Source organism: Oculina patagonica, chromosome 3, assembly GCF_052425735.1.
Source record: "Oculina patagonica isolate OP01 chromosome 3, crgOcupat, whole genome shotgun sequence".
Classification (NCBI taxonomy): Eukaryota; Metazoa; Cnidaria; class Anthozoa; order Scleractinia; family Oculinidae; genus Oculina; species Oculina patagonica.
Window position 1 is genome coordinate 10830886 of NC_135760.1, and position 26314 is coordinate 10857199.

At 37.5% G+C, this 26314-nt stretch overlaps 3 protein-coding genes across 4 annotated transcripts in view; 2 read left to right on the forward strand and 1 right to left on the reverse strand.

Moving 5' to 3' along the window:
* Positions 1-543: 543 nt before the first annotated feature.
* Positions 544-10310, reverse strand: LOC144646527 (serine/threonine/tyrosine-interacting-like protein 1). 2 transcript variants are annotated; one of them, XM_078506150.1, is made up of 10 exons: positions 10137-10310; positions 9311-9359; positions 8085-8146; positions 7589-7688; positions 6165-6236; positions 5713-5780; positions 5014-5159; positions 3291-3418; positions 1896-2011; positions 544-992 (listed from the first exon to the last, which is right to left on the reverse strand). In XM_078506150.1, exons 1-10 carry the CDS (start codon positions 10194-10196, stop codon positions 861-863), a joined length of 933 nt encoding a protein of 310 aa, XP_078362276.1. In that variant the 5' UTR covers positions 10197-10310; the 3' UTR covers positions 544-860. The 2 variants fall into 2 exon arrangements, with proteins under 2 accessions (XP_078362276.1, XP_078362277.1); XM_078506151.1 differs by having other exon boundaries at positions 6165-6232; positions 7585-7688.
* A 1160-nt stretch (positions 10311-11470) lies between these two features.
* Positions 11471-26314, forward strand: part of LOC144645835 (nucleotide-binding oligomerization domain-containing protein 1-like) — a 51149-nt gene continuing 36305 nt past the window's right edge. Inside the window, exon 1 of the mRNA XM_078505373.1 lies at positions 11471-11563. The gene's annotated coding sequence lies outside the window, so the exon portion shown is untranslated. The remainder of the gene's footprint in view (positions 11564-26314) is intronic.
* The window catches only part of LOC144646501 (nucleotide-binding oligomerization domain-containing protein 2-like), a 44827-nt gene continuing 37892 nt past the window's right edge, over positions 19380-26314 (forward strand). Inside the window, exons 1-2 of the mRNA XM_078506112.1 lie at positions 19380-19536; positions 21842-25240. Of these exons, the coding sequence (XP_078362238.1) occupies positions 21873-25019 (3147 nt within the window). The 5' untranslated portion in view covers positions 19380-19536; positions 21842-21872 and the 3' untranslated portion in view covers positions 25020-25240. The remainder of the gene's footprint in view (positions 19537-21841; positions 25241-26314) is intronic.

Genomic DNA, 26314 nt, shown 5'->3' on the forward strand with positions numbered 1-26314 from the left:
CCCAACGAGGAAAGATTGCGTGACCCCCAACGAGGAAAGATTGCGTGACGAGCCGAACGTGTGCGTAGGAGGCTAGTGAAGGGGAGCTTACCAAATACGCCTGACAACCATGCTAAAGTCAGGGATGCACCCCGTTAAAAACGAAGTGTCCGTTAGCGGAAGTTTGACCCTAGAAGTAGAAGCAGTGGTAGTAGAAGTAATTAATGGTAGGGCTAGTACAGTCAACTCTCTCTTAACGGACACCTCTATAAGACGGCACCTTTTTAAGACGGACACCTGGTGTTGGTCCCGTTCCTGTCGTTTTTAAGTCATCTTACTGTAACTAAACTCTCTATAAGTCGGACACCTCTCTTAAACGGACAGTTGGAGCCGGTCCCGACGGTGTCAGTTTTAGAGAAAGTTGTCCGTGGTGGTGGTGGTAGTCATAGTCAGGTTGAGGGGGGAGGGTGCGAGTATTTCCCGCTAGAGACACTGGCCGGACTCACACTATTAAAAGAGCATGGAGCTTGGAAGAAAGCAAGAAAGAAGGAATGATCACTCGAGTCTGAGTTTTACATGGAACTATATTGTTCAAAGTGAGTGAAAACATTGGTCTTATTTACACGTTCATAACTACACACGGTTTGTCTTTCAACAGTTAAAATTCAAATAGTGCAAGGAATACAAACCCAACGAGAATGAGCAAACTTATCTTTCTTACACTTCAAAAATCACTGATTACATAAGACCGATAAATTATATTTACACGGCACTCCAAAGTGCACAGAACTTTTTTTTCTAAAAGACACTATTCCTCGAAGACAGCAAGTTTGAGTCTGTTAAATGTCGTCTAGAATAGAAATGTTTTTCTTTGTAGCTTGCTAATACTCTGGCTCGCTGATGTCCGTGACAATTGATCCAAACATCTTTTCTTCCCAGCGTGACAACTGTTCAATGAACCCTCTTGTTGGTTGCATGTTTTCTTTGCATTTCTTTAGGTGGTTGTAGGCATCCTGAAAGAAAAAAATGGTTTCTTTAAAAAAATTGTTCAGTGGAACCTCGACTTAACGATGCTCCCGATTTTACGATCAACATTCTGTGTCCCCGGAAAAAGTTACAGTAAATTGTCTAAATTGATGAAGCAGAATCCCGATTTAACAATATCCCCGGTGTAAACGATGGAAATCTAGCGACCCAGGCAAAACGTTTTCCTGATACAACGATATTATACCACTGATGCCACATAACAAACACCTAGCAATTTCCTTATTGTTACTTATTTTCGCGATTTTCAAAATATCGCGAAATTAAAGACCCGAGAACATTTACTCTCAACGTCTCTGACGTATTTTTAATTGTTTGAAAGCATTTTTTGGCCTCATCGCGAAAATTAAGTCCCGCGAAGTATGCCCGTTCAATTTTCGCGAAATTAAGTTTCCGCGAAAATAAGTACCAATAAGGGCCACAATAGGGTACACATGACTAGCGTTTCTACCAACAGCTTGTCATTGTTTGGGTTATTTGGTTATCTTTAATGCACTTGAGCCAGGATCTAAGTCACTTTATGGTTGTTCAAAGCACGATTAAGCTAATCCAGGATTAGAGTGAATATTGATTTCAGTTTTTTAACTTCTTAGTGAGGTTTTCTGTTTATATTTCCTGTCCTCCATTTTTGACATCGACTTATCTCAAACGCCACAAATCATAAGCAATAAAAACACTTTTATACACGAGAAATTGAACCCTGGATAAACTTTTAATCCTGGGTTAGTGTTAATCGGCTTTCGAACAACCCGGCCCTGGTCTTTTTTGCTCTTACTCTGTTCAACTTAGATGTTTCGGAGACTTGATTAATTGATTGTACTTGGGAAAATTAATCATTAAACATATCCCAATACAACGAGAGGTTAAGTCACCTTGAGGGATACTTTTTTATTCCACATGTAATAAGCTATCGCTACTGCCACACTGCGACTTATGCCCAAGGTTGAACTCAACAGAACTGTTCGGCCATCGTTAGTTTGATGATCGTCTAAAAAGAGAGTGCAAGAAACCTACATTAGGATAGCAATAATTTCTAATACAGAAAGCACTGGGAACCTTGGGGTTACCGCATTTTTTCGCCTCAGCGCCCAAACTCTTTCGAAACTCTTTTAAGTGCCTATCTTGATGAGCGCCCACCCTGAAGGTAAGAAAAGTTAATAAGAACCCAGCCTTGAATAAGCACTAAGAACACTCCTTCCACACCCCACGCCCCCCCCCCCCCAAAAAAAAAAAACCTGACACAGAGGGTTCTTTGATAGACCTTAGTTACAAAGAGAGTAAAAATTGACTAAGAACTTATAAGAGACTTCCCCGAAGAACCAAGTTTTCTTAGTATTTCACAGAAACTTTACAAGTAAATGAACAGTTTAAATTCTATTTTGGTGCATCGTCATGTTTTTTATTATGTATTGTTTTTTTTTGCAAAATAACTTCAGGGTCGTAACCAGGTATATTTTTTCATCGCTGATCCCAAATTGTAGCTCTAAATTTTGATTCCAGATCCCAAAAATGTGGCAACATTTGATCCCTGATTCCATTTTCATCCCTTCGGATCCCATGACTTGTTACCCGGGATCCCGGGTCCATGATCCCGATCCCGAGGCTGTGATCCCGATCCCAAGGCTGTGATCCCTGATCCCATATACCTGGTTACGACCCTGTAACTTAGTTAAGGAACGGTAATACGGGCAACATTTTTGTTCATCTTGTCTGGCAACATTGTTGCGTTGCAAGTTGAACGAGTTGTTGGCCGTATATCTACCGCGCGCTCAACTTGTCTCGCAACAAATTTCGGTGTTGCAAATGGAAAAAATTGTTGCAAAAAGTAGAACTCGGTTCTACTTTGTGCAACATGTTGCTGTAATTTGTAGCACTGAAATTTGTTGCGAGACAAGTTGAGCGCGCGGTAGATATACGGTCAACAACTCGTTCAACTGGCAATGCAACAATGTTGCGCGACAAGTTGGGTTTTTTTTATCTCGTATTTCGCCGCCTTTACTGCTTGCTAAAAATGGTTGAAATTAAATAAGCGCCCAGCCTCGATTAACTTCCCCTTTCCAATAAATTTAGTGTCATAAGTCATGATAAGTGTCGACTCTCAAGATCCAAAAAATTAATACGTGCTTCGACCACTTTTTATAATTATCGAATAAAAACGGTATATGTCAGGGTAAAAGAAGAAAGAGAATCAATGGGAAATACATTTTCCTACACATCCCAGAAAGTTTTGACATGATTAAGGATTTAATCTACTAGATTCATCTTACCAATAAAGTGAATAATGTCAGACAAGTGTGAGTACAGATCCTCTTCACCATTGTCATCAATTGGTACAGTTAGAATTTGCTTGACTCTCTTCTCCTCTTTACCAAGTGTCATGCTTTCTGCCGGAAATCTACACCCCAAAATGACGCACATTAAAAAAATAAGTTTTTACTTTTTTACCCAATGGGGGACTTCCCTATAAAAAATGACGAAGAGTGCTAATTGTCGTGACCGCTGCTAGAGTTGTCAGTGCTGGGGAAAATAACGCATATGTTGGCCAAGTTGTCAATACAATTACCGGTAATAATTATTTCGCAAAATTGAGCAGGGCATGCAATTTGAATTACCGTAAGTTTAATTATTTAACAAAATAGCTGTCAGTGAAACAGACACTTTAACGCAAGATAAACTGTGAACATTAGCACAAAGCAAACTATGTATCACAGGATTGACCTAGTAAGGCCATCCCAATAAAATGTTTCGTTTTCCATCGCCTCGTCTCTTGTGATGATGGGTCGGTCGGTCGGGCAAAAAAAAAAAAAAAAAAAAAAAGATGGAACGCTTGAAGGAAGAAAGCCTCGGGTTACGAATGCGAAAAGGTGGCTATTTCGTTCGTTATTTCCGTTATTCTTTCTTTAATCAAAATTAAAGGCAAGGACATCACATAATGTCAATTGTTGTTGATAAAACAAGATCGTGTGCTTGCAAATTAAAGTACTTACTTCTTTGACTAGTGAATCTGCATTTTTTTTTTTTTACTTTTTGAAAAAAATGGGTCGGTCGGGCGATGGGAAACAAAACATTTTATTGGGATGGCCTAATAAAAAAAAAAACTCGACCACCTGAACAGCATCGGTAAGCTTATTAGTAATATTCCTATTATTGATAATCAAGATATTTTCTTTCTTTTAGAGTTTTATAAGAGCATGATAAATATGCAATCTTTCTTATTATCATGTTTATGTAACAGGGTCTAACAGACAATAATAATTTTCTTCCGATTTTCCAGTAAACATTTGGGTCGCATCATTCATGGAAAATTATGCTTTTCACTGGTTGAAGACTCTTCGATCAGGTGTATATTTGTTACGAACAGTTGAAAAATATTGTGAGCTTCAGGGGGCTTGCATTGAATCATTAATGACAGTAGTTATGAACACCTGAAATGGGTTTTTGTTTATGATTGTCGATCATTAAACCAAAATCAAAGTAATGACTAGTTGAACCAATCACAATGGGCACAGGCAATCCAGTGAGCCAATCAAAACTCAAAGCTGGACAGCATTTAGTGCAGGAAAGCATATGAGAGTGAGTCACAATTGGTGTTAGTTTTACTACTTCAGAGTGTCGAAGGTTATTCACATTTGGTTTGGTTTTGCATTACTACACAAAGCGATTGGTTTAAAAAATTACACCACTTTCTTGACCAATCAGAAGTGGAACCAAAACCAATTGTGACTAATGCTCATGCGCGTTTTCCTGCGTGAAAGTCCCAGCTACATGTATTTACTTTGGGTGTTGATTGGTCCAAGGGACTGTCTGTGGGTGTGTCGTTTTTTGATTGGCCAGAGTGATTACTTTAGTTTTGGTTTTACGACACTCAAATGAAAACTGTTCTAAGTAAACCAATAACTAAGTGTACATGTTGTTCAATAAAGTAAGACCAAAGCAAAAACCACTTAAAACTGCAGTGAATGAGCCTAATAATTTCAAGACTCTACTTACACTGTGTCATTTTCTTTTGCAACAATCACATTTGCCTTGACTTTAAGATCCTTGATAATTCTGTGGTCCTGAGATTGTTTAAATGTTGCAACATACAAGAAACCAGGTATGATCTCCACTGGATACGTATTAATGACATCTAGCTCCTGTTGATAAAAGAATTAATACAATGGTGGATAGTGTAATAACTCATAATGTTTACATGTATTTATAAGGGTTTTTCAAAAGGCGGTACTTGTGGTCACAGATCAAATTAAAGGTACTGCACCCTTGTTAATTATTACTCATACAAATTAAATAATTACCAGTAAATAATTATTTTTTATAGAGGTTAAACTAGAGCAAATTAAGAGATGTTGAATACCCTGGTCCATTAGGTCTGATGGCAGCCAAATTGAGGTGATGTTTATATAAGTATACAAATTTTAACTAGCAGAAATTAAAGTGCTCAAAACATTGGGATCCACATCTACATTGTAAACACGTTAACATCATGAGGCAAAATTAAGGATGCATGCATGGTAAAGTGTCTTTTTAGAGGTCAGCCGACTAACCATAGGCCACTGTGCATTCCGCTAACAGCCTAAAAGAAGCCTCGAGTGTTGAATTTATATGCATATGAACATCAATAATGTACTCAGTACTTAAAGTGAGAATAATGATATTATGTAGTCACATTCTACATAAATACAAACTCACCCTAGGCATATATATGATCTTTTGAGTACGAAGAAATGGGTACAATGCAGAAAATTCCTCATATCCACCTAAATATGAATAAAAGAATTAATAATAAACCCTTTTTTACCCGGCACACTCTAAATTGCTGTAGATGAAACCCATATCTCAAACAAGGCAGTCAAATGAACACTGTATAGTATCGTCTATGAAGGACATGGTTAAGTCAAATGTCAAACCCATCATGCATAGTTACATGTATGGACTGAAATGTTATTTTTGAGCTTGTACATGTAAAACATACAGAAGTCTAGGAACTTTCCTGCTGAGCTCAAATAGTACTAGTGCTCTTAGTTTTTCAGCTGTTTTAAAATGAACTTAAATGTTTCACGTTCAAAATGGTTCATACAGCATTTTAAAGTTAACAATATTAAGAAAAATAGCTCTGCACAAAACACAACTGATAGAAATACCTTTTATGATTTTTACAGGGTTCTTGCTTTCCATTTCCCACATCAGTTTAGCACACGACAGAGCAGTGCTATCTGGAAAAATATTTAATTTGTCAAATATTCAACAGTACTATTTTTTGCCTTGATCATAATATTCAACTTATTTAATTTGAGTGGACAAGTCAGGACAGCCAAAGGAAATACAAATATCAGTACTCATTACTGTTGATACAGTTGAACCTCAATCTCATTATGGACACCTCCAGAATATTTGGTTATTCAATGGGTGGACAAGGCTATCTATCAGGTAAATCGATCACTATCCAGATTATGCTATGCACTGGATAGTGATTTATCCAGTGGATAGCTCTTTCCATCAGGCCCCGGTTGTTCAAAGGATGGGTAATGCTTTCCACCGGATAAATCAGTATCCAGTTGATAGCGTAGTTTGTTTTGTTCACACTAATTATCCACTGCACAACCGGGCCCAGTTGAACAATCAGGGACAGTTAACCTGGTCCAAAAGACATCAAAATTCATAGGACACCTCTATAACATGGACACCTCGGTAGTCCATAATACAGCCGCTCTTGACCCTGTCCCTTTGGTGCCCATATTAAAGAGGCTAGTTTGACTGCACATCACTGACAATTGAACAGCACTAAGTTATTTGTAAGTACAGTCTGACATGATTTAGACGGGTGTAAGGTTAATTTAAGAGAAAATGTTCTTGACAGAGACCAAACTACAAACATGTACCCTTGTCAAAGAATACAATTATTTAAAGATCTTGGTCAAGTCCTCATAAAATCCTTGACAAGCTTGATGGATCCATTTTCTAGACCAATATGTCAGCCCATAAGAGTTCAAAGGCTTTTCAAGGACTTTTAATTACAACACAGAATTTTTTTAAGCACCTGATCTCACTGGTCAGAATATCAAAGACTCAAAGACAGTCTGTCAGACTAGCTAAAACAAACATTTTTAGATACTAATTTCTAGTATATAATTTGTAACTCTGCCTTTGCAAAAGTCTATTTATTGCATGAGCTTCCCTTTTGTTGGGAAATTGAAAATTGTACTCCAAAATAAAAATACACATCAACAAAAATAGAATGGTGTTTCAAATTTCAAGGACATCATCAGGAGGAACTGTGAAAAAAAGTTGATGGACTTTTCAAGAAATTGAGCAGATTCATAGACTTTTCATGATGACAGCCAAAGTTCAAGGGCTTTTTACTGGAGACTGTAGAAACCAGGTAAATCCTAATGCCATCATCAATCTTTGAAAAATACTCATCATCTTTGAAGTCCTGCAATGTTTTTTTTTTACCAGGGACTTTAAGTGTTTTGGTGTGGCTTATACTGATTATTGCTTTTTTTCCTTTTGTAATAATACGTTATATTTGCCTGATTGCAACACCCAAACATTTCTAGCAACTTACTTTTGTCTTTAATTGAACTGGTGTTACTGTCGTAAACTATAACATGTTCCTTGGTCTGCAGCTCGGCATCAGGAGGAACTGTGAAAGCACCAATGTCATTCTAGAATACAACAAGCAAAGTATTTATAAATAAATTATAAAAATGTTAATTACACAATTTGCTTATGACTCTACCACTGTTCCAGCAAGTTTTCATTCACTGAAGAAAAAACACTTATCAAAAAGGTACCGGTAGCTGTCCTTTACATTTGTTGGAATACTGTATTATTTTGTTTACTTGAGTATAGTCCAACGCGGTAAAACAACATCCATGTTGCTTATGGCAAATGGCGCATTCTTCCTACAAATAGCTAAAAAAGAAACCTCTGGGTGATCTGTGACATGGCAATGAAAAGTTCTATAAATGTCAAGAATTGGTTTTTAGCAAATGATGAAAAATTGACCTCTGAAAGTATAAATTTAATATAAAATTCAACAACTCAATGTATTAACTAACCCTTGGTGCAAATTTAGCTGTTATAATATGACTTTCATTGTAGTCAAGTCTTTGTCTTGTATCTGTAAAAGCCAATAAAACAATATAGTAAAAATACACAAGAACCTAATTTTTCAAGGTTAGGGCATGTTTACATGGTAGGCAGGTGCGTTCGGCTAACCGAGCTACCCTGGGCGAACCAACTTTTTATACATTTCTTTAGAAAACGCATCAAAGCGTTTATATGCAAGACGGAAAACCCGCCTTACCGGGGCACTCAGTCTGCTTGCTCGGGGCATCTTTCTAGGTGAGATGGCTTTTTGCCATGTAAACAGTTTTGCCCGGGCTATCCCGACTTGCTGGGATAAGACTTAGCACATGTTCTTAAATTCAATTTGAAGTTAATGGCATAAAATGTATAAATTCTGGACCCAAACAGTGCTATTTGACCAAAATTAGATTAAAGTAGTTTTATCTGTAGGCTGGAAATTTTCATGGGAATGATCATCCTAACTCACGAAACAACAAATTTAAATTCAATTTGGCGACCAAAGACTGTTTTATTTTGATTGAATTCCCCCATAAATGGACGCAGTAAACTTCTAAGAGCTTGCACATCAAAATAAAATAGGTTTGAAGACAGCTATAGCCTTGATATTTTCTGTAAAAAGTCATATTTTTCTTCAATTATTTGGAGCGACATGGTTTCCCACGCTGTGACAGGTTTCAATGACGCTGTTTCAACTCGGGTAGAAGGGCTGTGAATTCTGCATGTAAAGGCAGGCTACGTTTCATCCATTATAGCCAGTTAACTCAGTTAGCCAGGGCACCCTCCCTTCATGTAAACAGGCCCTTAGCCTAAACAGGTTCTTTATATAAGGACAAAGGGTAATTAACACAATTTTTGGCTATTAAAAGGGCCTTAATAGTATCTTATTTTCTGTAGAAAAACTTACTTTGTTGCTAATAGAATTTTTAACAATTATTCCACGAGCGTGCATTGGATATGAGATAGTAGATTAGCCCGGTTGACGGGGATAAAATTAAAGAAACGAAACCAAAATGGTGACACATAAAGTTCCATCTTTTCCCACAGGACACTAATCGCTAGTCGCCTCCTGGCGACTGGCCTTGAAATTCTGGTCGCCAACACTCAATTTTCAGTCGCAGTGGCGACCAGCTGGTCGCAATTTTGGAATATTCAACAGTTTCATTGATTTTCGTAATAATTTACCTCTACAACTTACCTAAAAGAAGTAAATAATTGGGATCACTCAGCCTTGGGTACTGCCCAGCCTGGCGACATGAAGAAAAAAACATTCAAGGATCCTCCTGCACGGTAATAAGCTGTTACCTTACCTACTGAGCTAGAATTCATTCACTGGGATAGGCGATTATTATTTAATTAATATTTGTGAACAAAGGCTGTCGCAAAGCAGGCCACTCAACTATGTTTTAATACCTCAAAAAATGTCATCCATAAACTTTACTATTTCCTTTAAGTTGACTTTTGTTTGCCATAAAATAAAATTCTACAGAGTGGAAGACTTACAAAATAAAAAAAAACTTTAAACCTTAGAAAGGTCAACGCACAAAACAAAGGAACCAGATCCTGGTGGATCTCATCAGCAAAAATGTAGGGATAAGTAGGCTGATCCTACAGTTGGATTGAACTTATATCATATTTCCAAATTATATTTCAATTCAATCGTACGGTCAGCCTTTCTGGTTTTCAGAAAATAAAAACAGTTTCACTTTAATTCAGAAACACTAATTCATCTATAACTTGCAAACGTTACAGTTTACGAGCAGAACTCTGAGAACTCATGGACCCATCGGGGCCCAACTGTATTTTTATTCAGGCCAGACACAGCCTATATTCATATTTTGTCAATTTGCCATCTATTTTTCTTTAATGGTAATTACAACAAACTGTTCATCATAAAGTTAGGAATTCGGCGAAATGAAGGTGGCCAGAGTATCACAATAAAGAATTTCGGACGACATCCACAATAGAATTCAGTCTGCTATAAATTCAGACTAGTTACAAGGACAGAGAGTGAAATTTCTTACCTGATTTAGAATATTATACACCTCTGTGCACTCTAATAGAATAGTCCCTGTTGACGACATCTACTTTGTTTGAAATGTTATTCAAAGTGATTTAAGCTTTGCTAAAACAGGCAAATAACTTAAAATTTCTCACAAGTCTTATGTCTCAAAATGTCCGCCATCCGCCATGTTTGTTTTCGTTGCCATTGGTTTAGCCGCTAGTTGTTGACCCGCTGGCTCAAAAAATGGACGGCGATGATGGGAGGGGCGGGGTTGGGGGCGGGGTTGGGGGCGGGGTGGGTGATTCTTTTAAGAGGGGGTGGGGCTGTGGCTGAGTAAACTCAGTGTATGAATCAAACAATTAATCATCTTTATTTCTACTTTTACCGAAATTAAAGGTAACGGTAACAGCAAATAAAATTATCAACGGAGTCCTCCAAACTAACCATGACCGGAACTCACACAAAAGTCTTTAAAACTGAACTGTAATGAAGCCTAGATTTCACAAGTCGCGGAGGAGAAAGGGAAAATTTTGATCCTTGCGGTAAAGACAAGCACAAGGATCAAAATGCAATGCGCTTGTGATTATGTTTGCGTCGAAGCCGTTTTCATATTTTCACGGTGAAATAAGAGCTGTTATCTTTGCGCTCGTGCTTGCGTCGCTAGTGAATACCAGGCGGCTTATACGTGTAACGGTATATTAAAGTAAGCTTAACAAAACAAAAGTTTTATCAAAACATGAAAGCGAAATCAATAACAACCTTCAAAGATTAAACTCTTACAAATCGAGAAGAATGGAATTTTTGTAAGAACTGTACAATTAAAATAAACACAAAAAATAAAAAACCGACAAATATTTTCAATTATAAAACGGATCGGAGTGATCATCTGTGTACAAAAATCTCGCTTGCACTGGAAGGCGTCTTATCAATTCGCACTTTGGATTTTTCTGGCTCTGTCCCCTGTCTCAGAGGTCGTTTCATTTCTCAGGCACACTAATTTCAACCCACCACTGAACTCAACTAACGGTTTTTCTTGAAAATAATTATAACGCCATTTAATGGAACAAAATAAACCAAAACCTGTTGTTAACTGACAAATTCTTGCAACTGTTTAGAAATAAGGCCCCAAGGTAATATTCCTAAATATGCCCTTATGGCCTAGGGGAGGAGAAATGACAGAATCTTTGCGTGAGGCCTCTAATTGCCCATGAGACGCGACGCACAAAAATTATAGATTAAACAAAAATGTGCCCTTATGGCCTAGGGGAGGAGTTTGCGCAAGGCCTCTTATATTACGGGAGATTGCAGATCATTCCTTTATAGATACACTAGTTTCGTCGGCGGCGCAGGCTAATACACAGTTCACTCAGCTCCTCACTCTCTATATCCAAACACGCTACATAGGTCTACATATTGGGAACTGTTCTCTGAAATTCCTGAATGCAGGTTAGTTTCTACTTTTTAAAAACTTTTAGGGTTAACATGGATATATGGATGTTTTGTGATAATTTTTAACCCATCAAGAGATTTACGAATTTCATCAATAGAACAGTAAGCTTTATTTTATGGATAGGTTGGCAGTTTCTCGCTAGTAATGTTAAGTCTTCTAGCTAGCATTCTCGCCATAGTCGCTGTGTTTGCCCATCGCTATAAACGCTATAAACGTGATTTTCCTACAGATCGAAAGTAGCCAGCTTCTTTAATACATTGTCCATCGCGATTGACAAGAACGGATTTCCAAAACAATCTATAGCATTTTACAGTCAAACAATAAAACCGATATCTCTTGGTATGCGCCGTCTCAGCTTGGCCAAGGTTTGGTATTTTCACATACAAATATGCAGTACGAGCTAATGTTTTCCGCAGCTCGCTTAACTTCGCGCGCTTCTCGCGTGATCGAAGCATCCCGAGATTTGCTTGTTTTCTCCCGCAGTCTATAAGCTAAACGAAGGGACTGCTCTCCTGTACATAACAGTCGGTGGAATGTTGCATAATTCTTTTCTACGTATTGTTTACATTCATTTTTGTACCTTCGTGCTAGGGTAAATTAATTTTATGGACCTTTATGGCCAGTTAATCTCGCAGATGCATCGGGCAAGAAATGAAAATCAGTAAATAAATATGGCATCTGAAACAAGTAGAATCATATCTGCAAAATGTATTCTTTACGAGACGATAACATTTTTGCAACAAATCGCGAAATTTACCGGTACACACGCTGCCAAACATGAGCGGAGAACTATATGAACATACCCGGCCAAACGTCTGACGCGAAGATTTTTACTCCAAAAAAAGCGGTGAACAAGCGACAAATGTTTCGTCGAGCTAGCACACGCCGCGCGAGGAAAAAAAACGTGTGATGCTCCCTTGCCATTTTTCGGTAAAATCGCACTTCTCAAAAGTTGAGCGATAACAGTATAAGAACAGTTTCTCGAGGGAGATGTACCTAATTACTGACCAGACTGCACACACTATTCCCTGCTGGTATTTATTTAACTGATCAACCCTAAATTGATAGACGTGCCAATTCTAAAATGTAGGCATGAATAGATTGTGCTAGTAAATTCAGGAAAACTTGCTTCACAATATAACCAAAAGTTGCTCTAAAGTTGATCAAATATCAAAAAGTTGCCACCAAAATTTAGAAAATTTGCTTGCTCTAGAGTCGTTTTGTTTAAGATAAATACTCAAAACGTGTTTGTTTGTTTGTTTGTTGCCATTTAAACATTTTCATTAAATATTCTTACAATCATTAAAAGAGGCCAAAAAGCCATTGTTATATGAGAAATATAAATACTTTGTTGTAAGCAATATATTCTTTAAACTCAACATAACTTCGATAATAGATACGTATTTTCTAGTTAAAGTTCCTAACTAGTCAACCTTGCAAAGTTTACTTGGATGGGCATCATAATGTTTACTATAACCAAAGTTTAAATAAAATCCTTTGAAATAAACGAATTTTTATGGTTTGGATCGGTTTTATATCAATTTGTTAATCCAAAAGTTGCCAAGGAAGGCAAAAGTTGCCCTAGGTTGCTGGTACTACAAAAAGTTGCTCAAAAGTTGCCGAGCACAATCAATTTATGCCTACTGAAATGACAAGTTATTCTTAATAGTTTTGGTTTTTGATCCTGAATGATATGTTTATTCGATTAATCTAGGCGTCAAACTGGCGCGCCGATTCCATTTTAAAACGTTCACCCTTAACCCGACTTCAAACAAAACTGATCAGTTTCATCCCACGCAATGATATCTATTACAGCGTCTAAACATACAAAAAGTCGAAAAAATCGAGAGAGTAAAGAAAGAAGAGTGGAGTCCAACTAAACATTTTCGGGGTGATTGTAAAACCTAATTATGCGAGCGTTGCTTGAATTACTTTCGTCCTCAATGATAGGTTTATTTATTTAAGAAGCCAACTGTTTATAATCCTGCCAAGCGTCCAACTGGCTGCACCTTTAACCTTCAGACAAACTTGATCAGTTTCATAGCACAGCACGCAATGTAGCCACGAAATTCCATCTGTAACGTCCTTCTACCATTCAAATTTTGGTCGGTAAGGTTTTTGAAAAAAAAGGAAAAGATGTTTTCGGTTGTTATTGCTGTTCAGCTCAGTTGAAACCCGCCACTGAAATGTTCTCTAATTAGACCAAATCGTCCCCGATTATGGCTCCTGACCAAACCTGGTTGTTAACCGACAAATTCTTGCAACTGGTTTGGAATAAGATAACATTCCTATCCCTGGATACAAGACTTAATTCCCCACCCTTCAGTTTTGCCGACATTTTGTTATGGTGCGTTCGCAAGAAGACAACTCTTTGATTCGTGACAAATGCCGTGCCAAGCCACGCTGCATTAAAAAAACATTAATTACTAGGATTAATTTTAATTCTTGACAAAAATAATATGTGCCCTTAAGGCCTAGGGGAGGGGAAATCACAGAATTTTTGCGTGAGGCCTCAACTGACCTTTAACTGTCAAGGAGGCAGGAGATATATATTCTTCAAATACAGCATCCGCCCTGATACGCCATTCACAAATTTTAGTCTCTACTCCAAATCGATCCAAAACTCTTTGATTTTGAGCTCGAACCCTTTGCTTTGGCCTTCCGCCAATGCAGGTTGGTTTTCTGTTTCTTTTTTAAAAAACATTAAAGTTTAACAACAACAACAATTTGTTGAGGTATTTCCATAAAAGTACATGGCATTACCTACTTACACTTAAGAAATTATAAAGATATATAACATAGAATCAGAAATAAAACAAAAATGCGATTTTATCATTTGGAAAATAAAGTTTCATGTCTAAGAGACATTGCTTGAAAAACAAAAGCAGCAGTTGATCGACAAACAGCAGCATCAATGCTGTTACAAAGAAATAAAGATTTTGCATTAATATCAAACTCATTAAAAATACTATATTTGGCGGTTATTTCATTAAAGAATTTTAAACGTATGTTAACATATAACTTGCATGAAAATAGGAAATGCATTTCGTTTTCAATTTCATCCGAATGGCAGAAAGAACAGATTCTCAAATTAATAGGAGTCTTGGGTATTGTTTGTCTACCAGTTTCGATACGTAATTTGTGATTCCCTAGTCGAAATTTGCTAATGGCAGTTCTGTGATGAGGATTGTTAATTGCGTCCAGAAAACCAGATTTTTTGGTATCTGTTTTAAATGAATAATAAAATTGTAATTTTCTGTTTGTGCTAATTAGTTTTAATTGATGAGCTATTAACGCTTTGCTAATGTTTTGCTTAATGTGAGAAGTAAAGAGTTTTCCGTTGTTTTCATTTAATGTTATAGAGCCCGAGTTGTATTTATTGCATAACTGATTATAAAGACCTGTCTGGTTTTTATCAGCCATCTCCTTAGAAAGCTGTAGACATTGCTTAGCGATGTTATTTTCTGGTAAGCTTTGAAGATGAATCCAAAATTTTATTATGGAGGTTTCAATGGCTAATTTTAGAGGAAGTCTTCCAAGTTCATTTCTGGTTGCAACATTTGGGCATTGTTTATTAACTCCTAAGAGTTAACAAGTTAACAAGGATATGTGTGGTTATAATCAGAATTTAACTAGCTAGTGTCTTATTTTAGCTTCAATGGCACAGTAATTGTTCGCCGCTAGCCTGCGAATACAGCCGCCTCTCATTCGCGTCCCGCAACGAAGAGCGAAACACGAAGAAAGACGACGTCTCTCTTCGTGTTTCGCTCTTCGTTGCGGGACGCGAATGAGAGGCGGCTGTATTCGCAGGCTAGTTCGCCGCATAAATTGGCAAAACCGCAACTCCAGTCGTACCATTTCTTTCGAGTATAAAGGTTGGATTTTCTATATCTAGCCAGCATTCTCTTCTAGCGATCAGTCACATTCGCTTTGCATGTTATTTTACGAATCAAGCGAAGGGAAAAAGCTTTACATTATGGACGAACGCTTTGGAATGCTTCCAAAGACTGATATTTCAACTAGACTGTTTTGCTCTTAGATGCCTTAGTACATTTATAAGAGTCATGCAAAATTATCAGTAAGCGATAGCTCTTAGTGTGATCTAGTGGCTCCTATATTCGACAACCATTAGCCGCGACTGCGACGAAATTCACAGACGCTGGTCATTTGTGTTAGTATATTCAGTTTGTCCTAATCATTGACCGTCATACCGTATTTACTCGAATAAGCGCCGCGGCGCTTATTAAATTTTTCCCACCTCAAGTGCGGCGCTTATTCGGGGGCGGCGCTTATTTGAGGGCGGCGCTTATTTAAAATTTGACTCCACAAAGAGTCTTATATTTTACATTTATCGAAAATAGCATCTTCTGATTGTCATTATTCGTCTCTTCTGAAGAGAGAAGTGGCGCTAGCTGTCCTAGCAAAGTTCGCGGCCTTCACAACATTAACGTATTGTAAGAATGTTTGACTAAGAAAAAAAATGGGCGAGCAGTAAAACCATCACTGTAAACTGCAAAACATCGCTTTTGATGAAACGAAATGTCCAAGTTTGCATTAGAGTTGCTTTGTAGTGCATCGGGACTGCGGCGCTTATTCGGGGGCGGCGCTTATTAACTTTTTTGTCCGAAATGCGGCGCTTATTCGAGGGCGGCGCTTATTTGGGGGCGGCTCTTATTCGAGTAAATACGGTATTTGTTATTCGACTTACTCATCCAAATCAATGTAGAGTAATCAACATCTTTGCCTGGAAAAGAAACTACCGCACAAAAATCGTTATTTTTTCAAGCTAGTGGCATGATTTCATCACTGCAAAAACTTTTCCTGAGCTCGACATTTGACGGAATAATATTGCTCTGTGTTCACATTTAAGTAACATAGAAATCTCTAAAGAAATTTCGTGTGACTGTGTAGCGCATATAACTAGTGAATTGAAAACGATAATTAAAATGAAAAATGCGCCTGATGGTAGTATAATGTTTCCATACGTTTCGGGGCTACTGCCCCTTCTTCAGTGGAAAATGTGAAATGCCATCTAACGGAAATCAGCAGTAGTCCTGAAACGTATGGAAACATTATACTACCATCAGGTGCATTTTGCATTTTAATTTTCGTTTCACATTTAAGCCGACTGTTAAACTTTGCAAAACTGCCAAAACTACATACGTTGGTTATTTATGATCAATCTTGGCTTCTAAGCCATAAACTATCAATAAAGTACTAGAAAATGTGGCTAAAAGTACTTGTGAAATTAACTTGATTAAACGTGTGGTGAACAGAAATGGTTTAAGTCGTGAAAATATGTTCGCAATGTAAGTGACATCTCAAGATGTCTATTTCGTTGAATGATTATGGCATCATTAAGGTTACTTTGTTCATAGTACATCAGTATATAGACAAACGGCCACAAAACATTTCTTGTAGAATTAGCCCAAGAGATAAGCAAATTAGTGGAGAGGACGTGTGAAATTTCGTATTCGACGGAACAGTGATATCTGTTGTCTTGAAATTAGTTAAAAATAAAATACTGAGTTTGTGAAGCGTACACAGTTGCGAAATACTGCTCATTTCTACTACGTTTCTTCTTCAATTCTACTCTATTAACTTGGTATCGAAAAAAAGAGAAGAATTAGTCAATGCGAACACTCGATCATCATCTTAATTTTACTCAAGCTAACTATAAATTCCTGCGCGTAGAAAGGAGTGGAAATGTAATTTGTTCATTTGGCTTACATTATCATTATTGGGGAAAACTGCTTGATGGCGAAATCTGCTCTATCAGATGTGTTATAAATGGGAATCGAATTGATGTACAAGCATCAGTGGTTATTATTTTGGCGGAAAATACTGTAAAACTCTATATAACGATAAATAAACTTGGACAATTGATAAAGTATTTTTAACACAGACAACTTCACTACTTGGGCGTGAAAATATGATTGCAATTTTATCAGTCATCAATGTTAATGATATCTTGTGCATAGCTGAAGGGATTTGTCTAAATCAGTTTATAGTACATTGTACAACAGTAGAACAACAAAGTTTGTGAGAGTTATCAACACATCGGTACAGATTTTGGAATCAAAACAGACAATAAACGTATCTATCTTTAATTTTTTCAACCATCGCTGAACTCAGTTTAAGCAAAAACAGACGAACAAACAACAACAACAACAACAAATAAATGGCACGCAATGCATGCAGAAGCGATGACGTTTTACAAAGGGTTTTAAATATTTTTAGGAAATTTGTCAAAAATTAACGTAAATTAAAGTTCAGTGGAACACCGCTTTAGGGCACCTGCTTAACACGAACAGTTTTGTTTGTCCATACATTTTCTCTAACATTAATTTAATAACGGACAACAGACACTTTCTACTGTGACCCAAGTGAAACGCTCTCGTACAAAGTTTACCTTGCTTTACGGATACTTTTCGGTCACTGCTTATATTATCTTTGCACCATACATTTTTCCATTTGTATTGATTTTGTCCTTTTTGCACCTCGTTAGAAAAATGAAAACTTTCTTCAAGCTATGCGTTTAATTCTAGTTGCGTTACCTTATAGCGTGACATCTAATCTACGATACACGATACCTTTCGCGAACGACCGGATATGCAAGGTCAAGTTCTGTCTCTGACCGGACCACACAGACTAGACCCATTGTATGATTTCGGGCGACTGCGTAGCGTATATAAACAGTGATTTTATATGCTGATTTTAAATGGTGAACATGGCGACAGATAAAAGAAATATGTTCCATACGTTTCGGGGTTTCTGTCCCTTCTTCGGTGGAGAAAAATCAACTGCCATTTCAATTTATTCCACAGAAGAAGGGGCAGTAACCCCGAAACAAAAGCAACATATTTCTTCTATCTGGCGCATTATTCTCGTTTACACAGGTCAATTGTATATATGTCTGTTTACTGAATCTAATAGAATTTGTCAAATATAATTTGTCTCTTTCGTTCATATCTTTTATTAGTCCTTTCTAACTCCCCAGGAGTATTTTGGTTTGTGTTTTTCGCGGCGCATTTCTTGTTGTGCTAAACTTGATCTTTGTTCTTCCTGTAGTAAGTTTCCAGTCCTATTCGGTCGTTCGATCGGCCCGGACAGAACCGATCGAAGGGCTCCAGCATAAAGCGATGTAACGCCATCGCTTAAAAACAGTGTTGGAAGGATACTGATCCTAATCATTTATATTTTCCCAAAGTATTGAAATTCGGTATACTTCATGATTAGTTATAGCTGGTTAGCTGATCCTGGCGAGGATCCTATACTTTTGTTTCTCAATGGTGGCCCTTGCTAATTTACGTTTTGGTTATGAAACATTTCTGTCAAAATAGTATCATTGGAACCCTGCAACAAAATAAATTAAAACCGGCCAAGGTATAAAAGGTTAATCTCAGCAATTACAGACCTTACAAATCGAGAAGAATGGAATTTTTTGTAGTTAGAATTGTACAATTAAAATAAACACAAAAAATAAAAAACAAACAAATATTTTCAATTATAAAATTGATCGGAGTGATCATCTGTGTACAAAAATCTCGCTTGCACTGGAAGGCGTTTTTTCTGCCCCCAGGCCAAGTCTCAACAATCTTTGTCATTTATTGCAAACTGACAAATTCTTGCAACTGTTTAGGAATAAGGCCCCAAGGAAACATTCCTTTACAGGACGTTCTTGACAAAAATGTGCCCTTATGGCCTAGGGGAGGAGAAATGACAGAATCTTTGTGTGAGGCCTCTAATTGCCCATGAGACGCCAGACAAAAATTATAGATTACCAACAAAAATGTGCCCTTATGGCCTAGGGGAGGAGTTTGTGCAAGGCCTCTTATATTACTGGAGATCGCAGATCATTCCTTAGATGAAATATCCGACCAGATACACAACACAATCAGCTCCTCACTCTCTATATCCAACTGAACACGGTACACTGGAGACTGTTCTCTGAAATTCCTGAATGCAGGTTTGTTTCCTACTATTTTAAAAACTTTAAGGGTTAACATGGATATATAGATGTTTTGTGATAATTTTTAACCCATCAAGAGATTTACGAATTTCATCAATAGAATTTATTTTATGGATAGGTTAGGAGTTTCTCGCTAGTAATGTTAAGTCTTCTAGCCAGCATTCTCGCCATAGTCGCTGTGTTTGCCCATCGCTATAAACGTAATTTTTCTACAGATCGAAAGTAGCCAGCTTTTAATACATTGTTGATCGCGATTGACAAGAACAGATTTCCAAAAAAATCCATAGCATTTAACAGTCGAACAATAAAATCGATATCTCTTGGTATGCGCCGTCTCAGCTGGGCCGAGGTTTTGTACTGTTATATACAGAACTCACGAATATGCAGAACGAGCTAATGTTTTCAGCAGCTCGCTTAACTTCTCGCGCTTCTCGCGTGATCGAAGCATTCCGAAATTTGCAAGTTTTCTCCCGCAGTCTATAAGCTAAAAGGAAGGAACTGCTCTCCTGTACATAACAGTCGGTGGAATGTTGCATAATTCTTTTCTACGTATTGTTTTCATCCATTTTTGTACCTTCGTGTTAGGGTAAATTAATTTTGCGGCCAGTTAATCTCGCAGATCTATCGGGCAAGAAATTCATATCTGGAAAAATGTATTCTTTAAGAGACGATAACATTTTACAACAAATCGAAATATCAGTAAACAAGCTACCAAACATGAGCGGAGAATTATATTAATATACCCCGGTGATACCCGGCCAAACGTCTGACTCGACGATTATTACTCCAAAAAAAAGCGGTGAACAAGCGACAAATGTTTTGTCGAGCTAGCACGCGCCGCGCGAGGAAAAAAAGTGTGATGCTCCCTTGCTAGCTAGGCTTTTGTACATTATGCTTTTGTTTCCCCACTAAAATGCTCCACCTTAATGCTCCATTTTTCCCACTAAAATGCTCGGTCTCCTCAAAAAAGTCACTAAAATGCTCGGATAATGCTCACTATACAAACAGTTTTTTTTAAAAAAAACTTTGAAAAAACTGTTTACACTTACAAAAACGTAACAAGTGTTGTAAGTAACAACAACAACGTATACAAGTTCATAAATACAGCCAAAACAACATAATCCTCGAAATCATCTACGAGGCTAATACAGAAAGTAGTTGACTATCTCTAGAAAGTTATTTGTAGTTGAATTTTGAGTTTTAGTCTTCATTTTCTCTAAAAAAATTAATTTCTTTTTTATTTTCTCGGGAAAAAAAAACAATTTTCCGGGAAAATGCCACTAAAATGCTCGAATAATGCTCAATGCTTTTGCCTCACTAAAATGCTCGAAAAATGCTAGCATAATGTACAAAAGCCTATCCCTTGCCATTTTTTCCCTCTTTCGAAAAAAGATACCCTATCTCAGACCAGGCTGTAACATCGCACTTCTCAAAAGTTGAGCGATAACAGTATAAGACTCATTTTCTCGGGAGATGTACTTAATTACTGACCGGACTGCACACACTATACCCTGCTGGTATTTATCATCAACCCGAAATTAATAGACGTGCCAATTCTGAAATGACAAGTAATTCTTTAGATCTCTTTAGTTTTGGTTTTGATCCTGAATGATATGTTTATTCGATTAATCTGGGCGTCAAACTGGCGCGCCAATTCCATTATAAAACGTTAACCCTTAACCCGGCTTCAAACAAAACTGATCAGTTTCATCTCACGCAATGATTTTTGCTGCAGCGTCTCATAATTAAAATCCAAAAACACATGGAATTTACAATTTATCCAGGAGAGAAAAGAGGAGTGGCGTCCCATTAAAATTGTTGGGGTGATTGTTGAAGCCTCATTCCGGTGTCGTCGTTAATTGCTTGAATTACTACTGTCTGTCCTCAATAGATAGGTTTATTTATGTAAGAAGCCGACTGTTTTAATTTGCCCAACTCTACTAATACTGCCCATCCTGCCAAGCGTCCAACTGGCTGCACCTTTAACCTTCAGACAAACTTCATCAGTTTCATTGCACGCAATGTAGCCACGAAATTCCATCTGTAACGTGCGTAGAGAGGCAAAAGAAAAATCCAACAACTCATCAAATTTAGACGTTTGCAAAACGTTAAAAGAACCAGACGAGGTCGCCTCGCGGGCTTAACGTCTTTGAAAATCAGACAAGTTGCATATCTGCATTTGTGTGGATTGTCAATAGACGTCTGGATTTATAACAATTAAAAGTAAAAGCTAATTTAATATCACGAAGTTGTGATCAATTGACCTGTCAACTTATTTCAATTGATGCTTATATTTTTACAGATCCATTGAGCTGGAAGACTAGACATACAAAATGGAATATCTTAGAGAATTGTTGGCACCAAAGACATTTAATCGACTCAGCCATGTAGTAGTTATTTCTTGGATGCTATGCGGAGTAATACTACTCAGCATCTTTGCAGCGATGGATAACAGCGAGCCGAGGTTCGCTTGCAGTGCGAAAAGTAAAAACATTGACCTCGTACCAGAAAAGTGTCTCGAGCAGTATGAGAAACGGCACAACAAACTGGGTGTTCCCGTCTATGCCTTCGTGATCGTTAATTTCTGTTTTATTGGAATTGTTTGCGCGATTTACTCCCAACATGTAAAGTCAAGAGTTGAACAGCTGCTGGGAGACAATCCAAACAGAGATGCCGAGAGACAGCGCCCACCTGAAACACGCAAACTATTTGCGGCGTACTGTTGTCAGCTTGCCGCCAGATTCGCTTTGGGAATTCTTTTTATAGTCGTACAAACTCAAGTACTTTATCCAAGCAACTTTCCTACCGACTTTTCTTGTGATTTAACACTCGCCGAAATTACTAGTGCGGCAAATGCGTCAGACGCGAACATTCAGAACACAACAAAAATTATATACGAGTGTCACAATCAACAGGCAGCGAAGAAAACCTTCTGGACGGACGCTGTGAGTGTGGTGAATGGACTTTTTGCCCTTGTTATTTTTATCGAGATCATCTGGATCTTATCTCGCGCTATAAAACGGAGAACGTTCATGAAAGACAGGCAGTTTTTTGCAAATCATCTCACAAAAGTCAACTATGTTTATCCACAAGAGCTACCCCTCACAACGTTCCTGGAGATGATGAAACGAAGTATCATCGAGAACACAGAAAAACCTCTAGATCTGAGGGCACTGTTTACAGCTTATCCAGGTGAAGGCGAATCAACCAAAGATCTGAACATTGACAAAATCTACACTAATTTGGTTCTTCATCCTAAGAGGGCGCAATACGATTTTCCCGAAGATAGAGAAGAGCAACTTAAAGTATACCCCAGGCCAAAAGATCTCGATGCTGAAAATTTCAAATCAAAAGGACCTGAAGATATTGTTGACATTGAAAACAAGAAAATACTGATCATTGGTCGCCCGGGGATTGGAAAATCATTATTTTCTACAAAGTTTCTTAGAGACTGGGCTTCGGGTAAAATATTTAACGACACAAAAGACACTGAGCTCCACTTTGACATTGCTTTCCTAATAAAGTTCAGGAGATTTAACGTCAAGAGTTCTAACTCGGAAGAAAGGCTCAGCCTGGTACCGCTCAGTATTCGTGAACTACTCGAAAGTGCCGAATTCTTGCCGACTGAACATCTTCCTGATGAAGTCTGGAATAACATTGTAGAAAATCCGGAGAAAGTCCTAATTTTGTTCGACGGCATAGACGAACTTGCAGATGAAGATCTAAAAAGTATTAATAATGAGGCCGTTAACGACAGTTTATACCGAGACAATGTTGAACAGAAGATGCCTCTGGCTACTCTCTATGCGAAACTAATGAACGGCAAACTTCTTCGTGGAGCCTCCGTTTTAACAACTACAAGACCTACCGCCGTGTCAAGCATCGAAACACTTCATGGCCTATTTCATCGAACTTTTGAAATTCTCGGCTTTGCACGTGAGCAAGTTGACGAATATGTTGAGAATTTCACGAAAGAAGCAGCGGAAAATGTAAGCGGCGCAGGAGAACAAATCAGGCATCACATCACTTCGAATATGAACTTGTTTTCATTTTGCTACGTTCCTGTGAATTGCTTTATAATTTGTTCATCCCTTCTCGAAAAGCTCAAGTTCTCCCCGGAGACCGGTCTAACTGGTGGCCTTCCTGTAAAACTCACTCAGATTTACAAAATTGCCACCAGACTGTTTTTCTTCAGGCACAACGAGCAGTATCGCGATAAACCTCGCAGCCGGGAAGAGATTGAATCAGACGAGCTACCTCATGAAGTGGAAGAGAAATTCAAGGTCTTAGGAGAACTTGCATTCAAAGGTATAAAAGAACGAAGACTAATCTTTGGATCAAGCGAAGTACCGCAGGGATTGGCAAACAGCTCGCTATTTCATAAGATGCCAGATCGTAAAATTGGCCCATTCAAGCACGACGCTCAATTCTGTTTCATTCATCTGACGATGCAAGAATTCCTCGCAGCGAAGCATATAACCGATACCATGAATGAAGCAGAATTGAGAACATTTGTTAAAGATCACATTAATAAAGGTGAGTGGCATGTCGTGTTGGAGTTTGTGGCTGGTCTTCTCGGTGAACGAGATAAGCGATTGATGAAGATCTTCACTGACCTGCTTCCCGAGGAAACAGAAGAGAATTATGAAGCGGTGCTGATGAGTGATATATCACTCGAGTCAGAGCTACGCACATTTACCTGTTGGCCGACTGACAGCGAAAAACATTTAGCACTGACAGTTATTAAATGTCTTCACGAAGGCAGTGAATCAAACGTAGTTTTAAAAAGCAAGTTAGAAAACATAAGATTTAATGCTGTAAATTTTCGTTATTGTAGTCTCGCTCCTGCTGACTGTACAGCAATAGTGCATGTGTTTAAACATGTTAAACAAATTTCGCTCATAAATTTGTACGGTAATAACATTGGCTCGTTGGGTTGTGCAGAGATTACAAAGTTGTTTGACAATGACAATAGTCAACTAACGGACTTAAACCTCAGGGGCAATAGGATAGGAGATGAAGGTGTAAAACAATTGAGTAAAGTAATTGTAAATAGTAATTTAGAATCGTTAAACCTCAGTTACAATAGCATTACAGATAAAGGATTAAATTATTTAAGTGATAAACTTGTTAATACAAATGTAAAATCGTTATACCTCTATGGCAATAATATTACAGAAACAGGATTAAATTATTTAAGTGATAAACTTGTTAATACAAAAATAAAATCGTTAAACCTCAGTGAAAATAATATTACAGATAAAGGATTAAATCATTTAAGTGATAAACTTGTTAATACAAATGTAAAATCGTTAAAACTCAGTCGCAATAATATTACAGATACAGGATTAAATTATTTAAGTGATAAACTTGTTAATACAAATGTAAAATCGTTAGACCTCCTGTTCAATCCAAACATAACAGATGAAGCTAAACAGCGCATCCAAGATGCTAATCCTAATTGCTATGTCCTCATTTAAAATTATTTCAAAATTATTGTCATCGTCTTTCAAAAAATATCAACTAAACATTATTGTTGTGGGGTGACCGACTGAAAAATACAAAACAGGAACTCCGTAAAAAAAAAAACTCAAAACAATCTTAAAATAAATGAAGACAAGTTTTCATGTCAGTGAGTGATGCGTGAAGATATGAATCATGTTAAGATTGAAGTCGCTTTACATCTTCAATACAACAACAGGTGTCTAGGTAAAATGAATTTTTGTGTTTTTATCATTTGACATTAAAACATCTTGTGTAAGATGTGGTTTTATATTTACGGAGTTTTTGATAAACAAAGGTCACTCAGCTATAAATACCAGTTAAAATATCGTGTTAGGAGAAGACATGTTACAAACACCACAAATATATCAGGCAAAAACACTTTAATAAGCTACTCAATTCAAAGAAAATTGTACACAGAAAGAAAGACAAAACAGAACATCATTCTTAGCTGTTTTATCGACGGTAGCAAATCCATTGCTTGTGTTTGCTTCATGTAGCATGTTTGAAACGAAATTGTCTTTTCAACTCCAAGGAATTCTAGCAAACGAAACTTTTCAACTCTGAAGATTATTTTGTAGCCAGCAGCACTCAGAAAACCCAGCCTTCGCCAGAAGCGTGAAACTGTCAAACTGAAATGAAAAACAACGCTTGGCGACATTTTGTTGGGATGTAGGATCGAAATTATCCAATCAAAAAAATGTTGTGTTTCCCGAGAGGTCCTCCTTGCGAGTTGAAAAGAAAATGGCGCCAAAATTGGACCATTACAAATCAAGGCAAGCTAAAGGTTAAAAATGTTCAGTGCGTGTGATTTTTTCCAGCCTTCGTTCACTGCTGGATTCTTTTTCAAGCCATGAAAGGCTTTGCAGGATTTTTATAGTAAAGAAATATCTACATGTGTATCAGTTTGCTTGCAAGAATAATTATTTGACATTAAACTATTTGCAGGATTTTTTGGGCAGAATTGCCACTCTTCCCTTGATTTCTAAAGGTCCACTAACTTTTCAATGAGCTGGTTAATTGTCTTATAGTTTAATGATTTTACATGTAAATACAAAGCCGGTCAGCGCAGTTGCCTTTTACACAACATTATAGCATCTGACTAATAAATTATCTTAGTAAATGATCGCTCGAGTCAACCATAGTAGGTGGGAGAGGGGGGTGGGGCAAAGCTGTCCTACTCATTCCCTCTCTAGCCATGGTTTTGTTTATGTTATGCATTTATAAAAATATTCATATAACCTAGTGTGAGCTGATCTGCTCCATTTTGCAG

Excerpts from the sequence above, each read along its gene's own strand:
- LOC144646527 (XM_078506150.1), bottom strand. The coding sequence starts at position 10,196 with ATGTCGTCAACAGGGACTATTCTATTAGAGTGCACAGAGGTGTATAAT. Across the intron at positions 6,237-7,588 it reads CAGTTCAATTAAAGACAAAA|ATAGCACTGCTCTGTCGTGT; the intron begins GTAAGTTGCTAG and ends ATATTTTTCCAG. Across the intron at positions 5,160-5,712 it reads AGATCATATATATGCCTAGG|GAGCTAGATGTCATTAATAC; the intron begins GTGAGTTTGTAT and ends TTTTATCAACAG.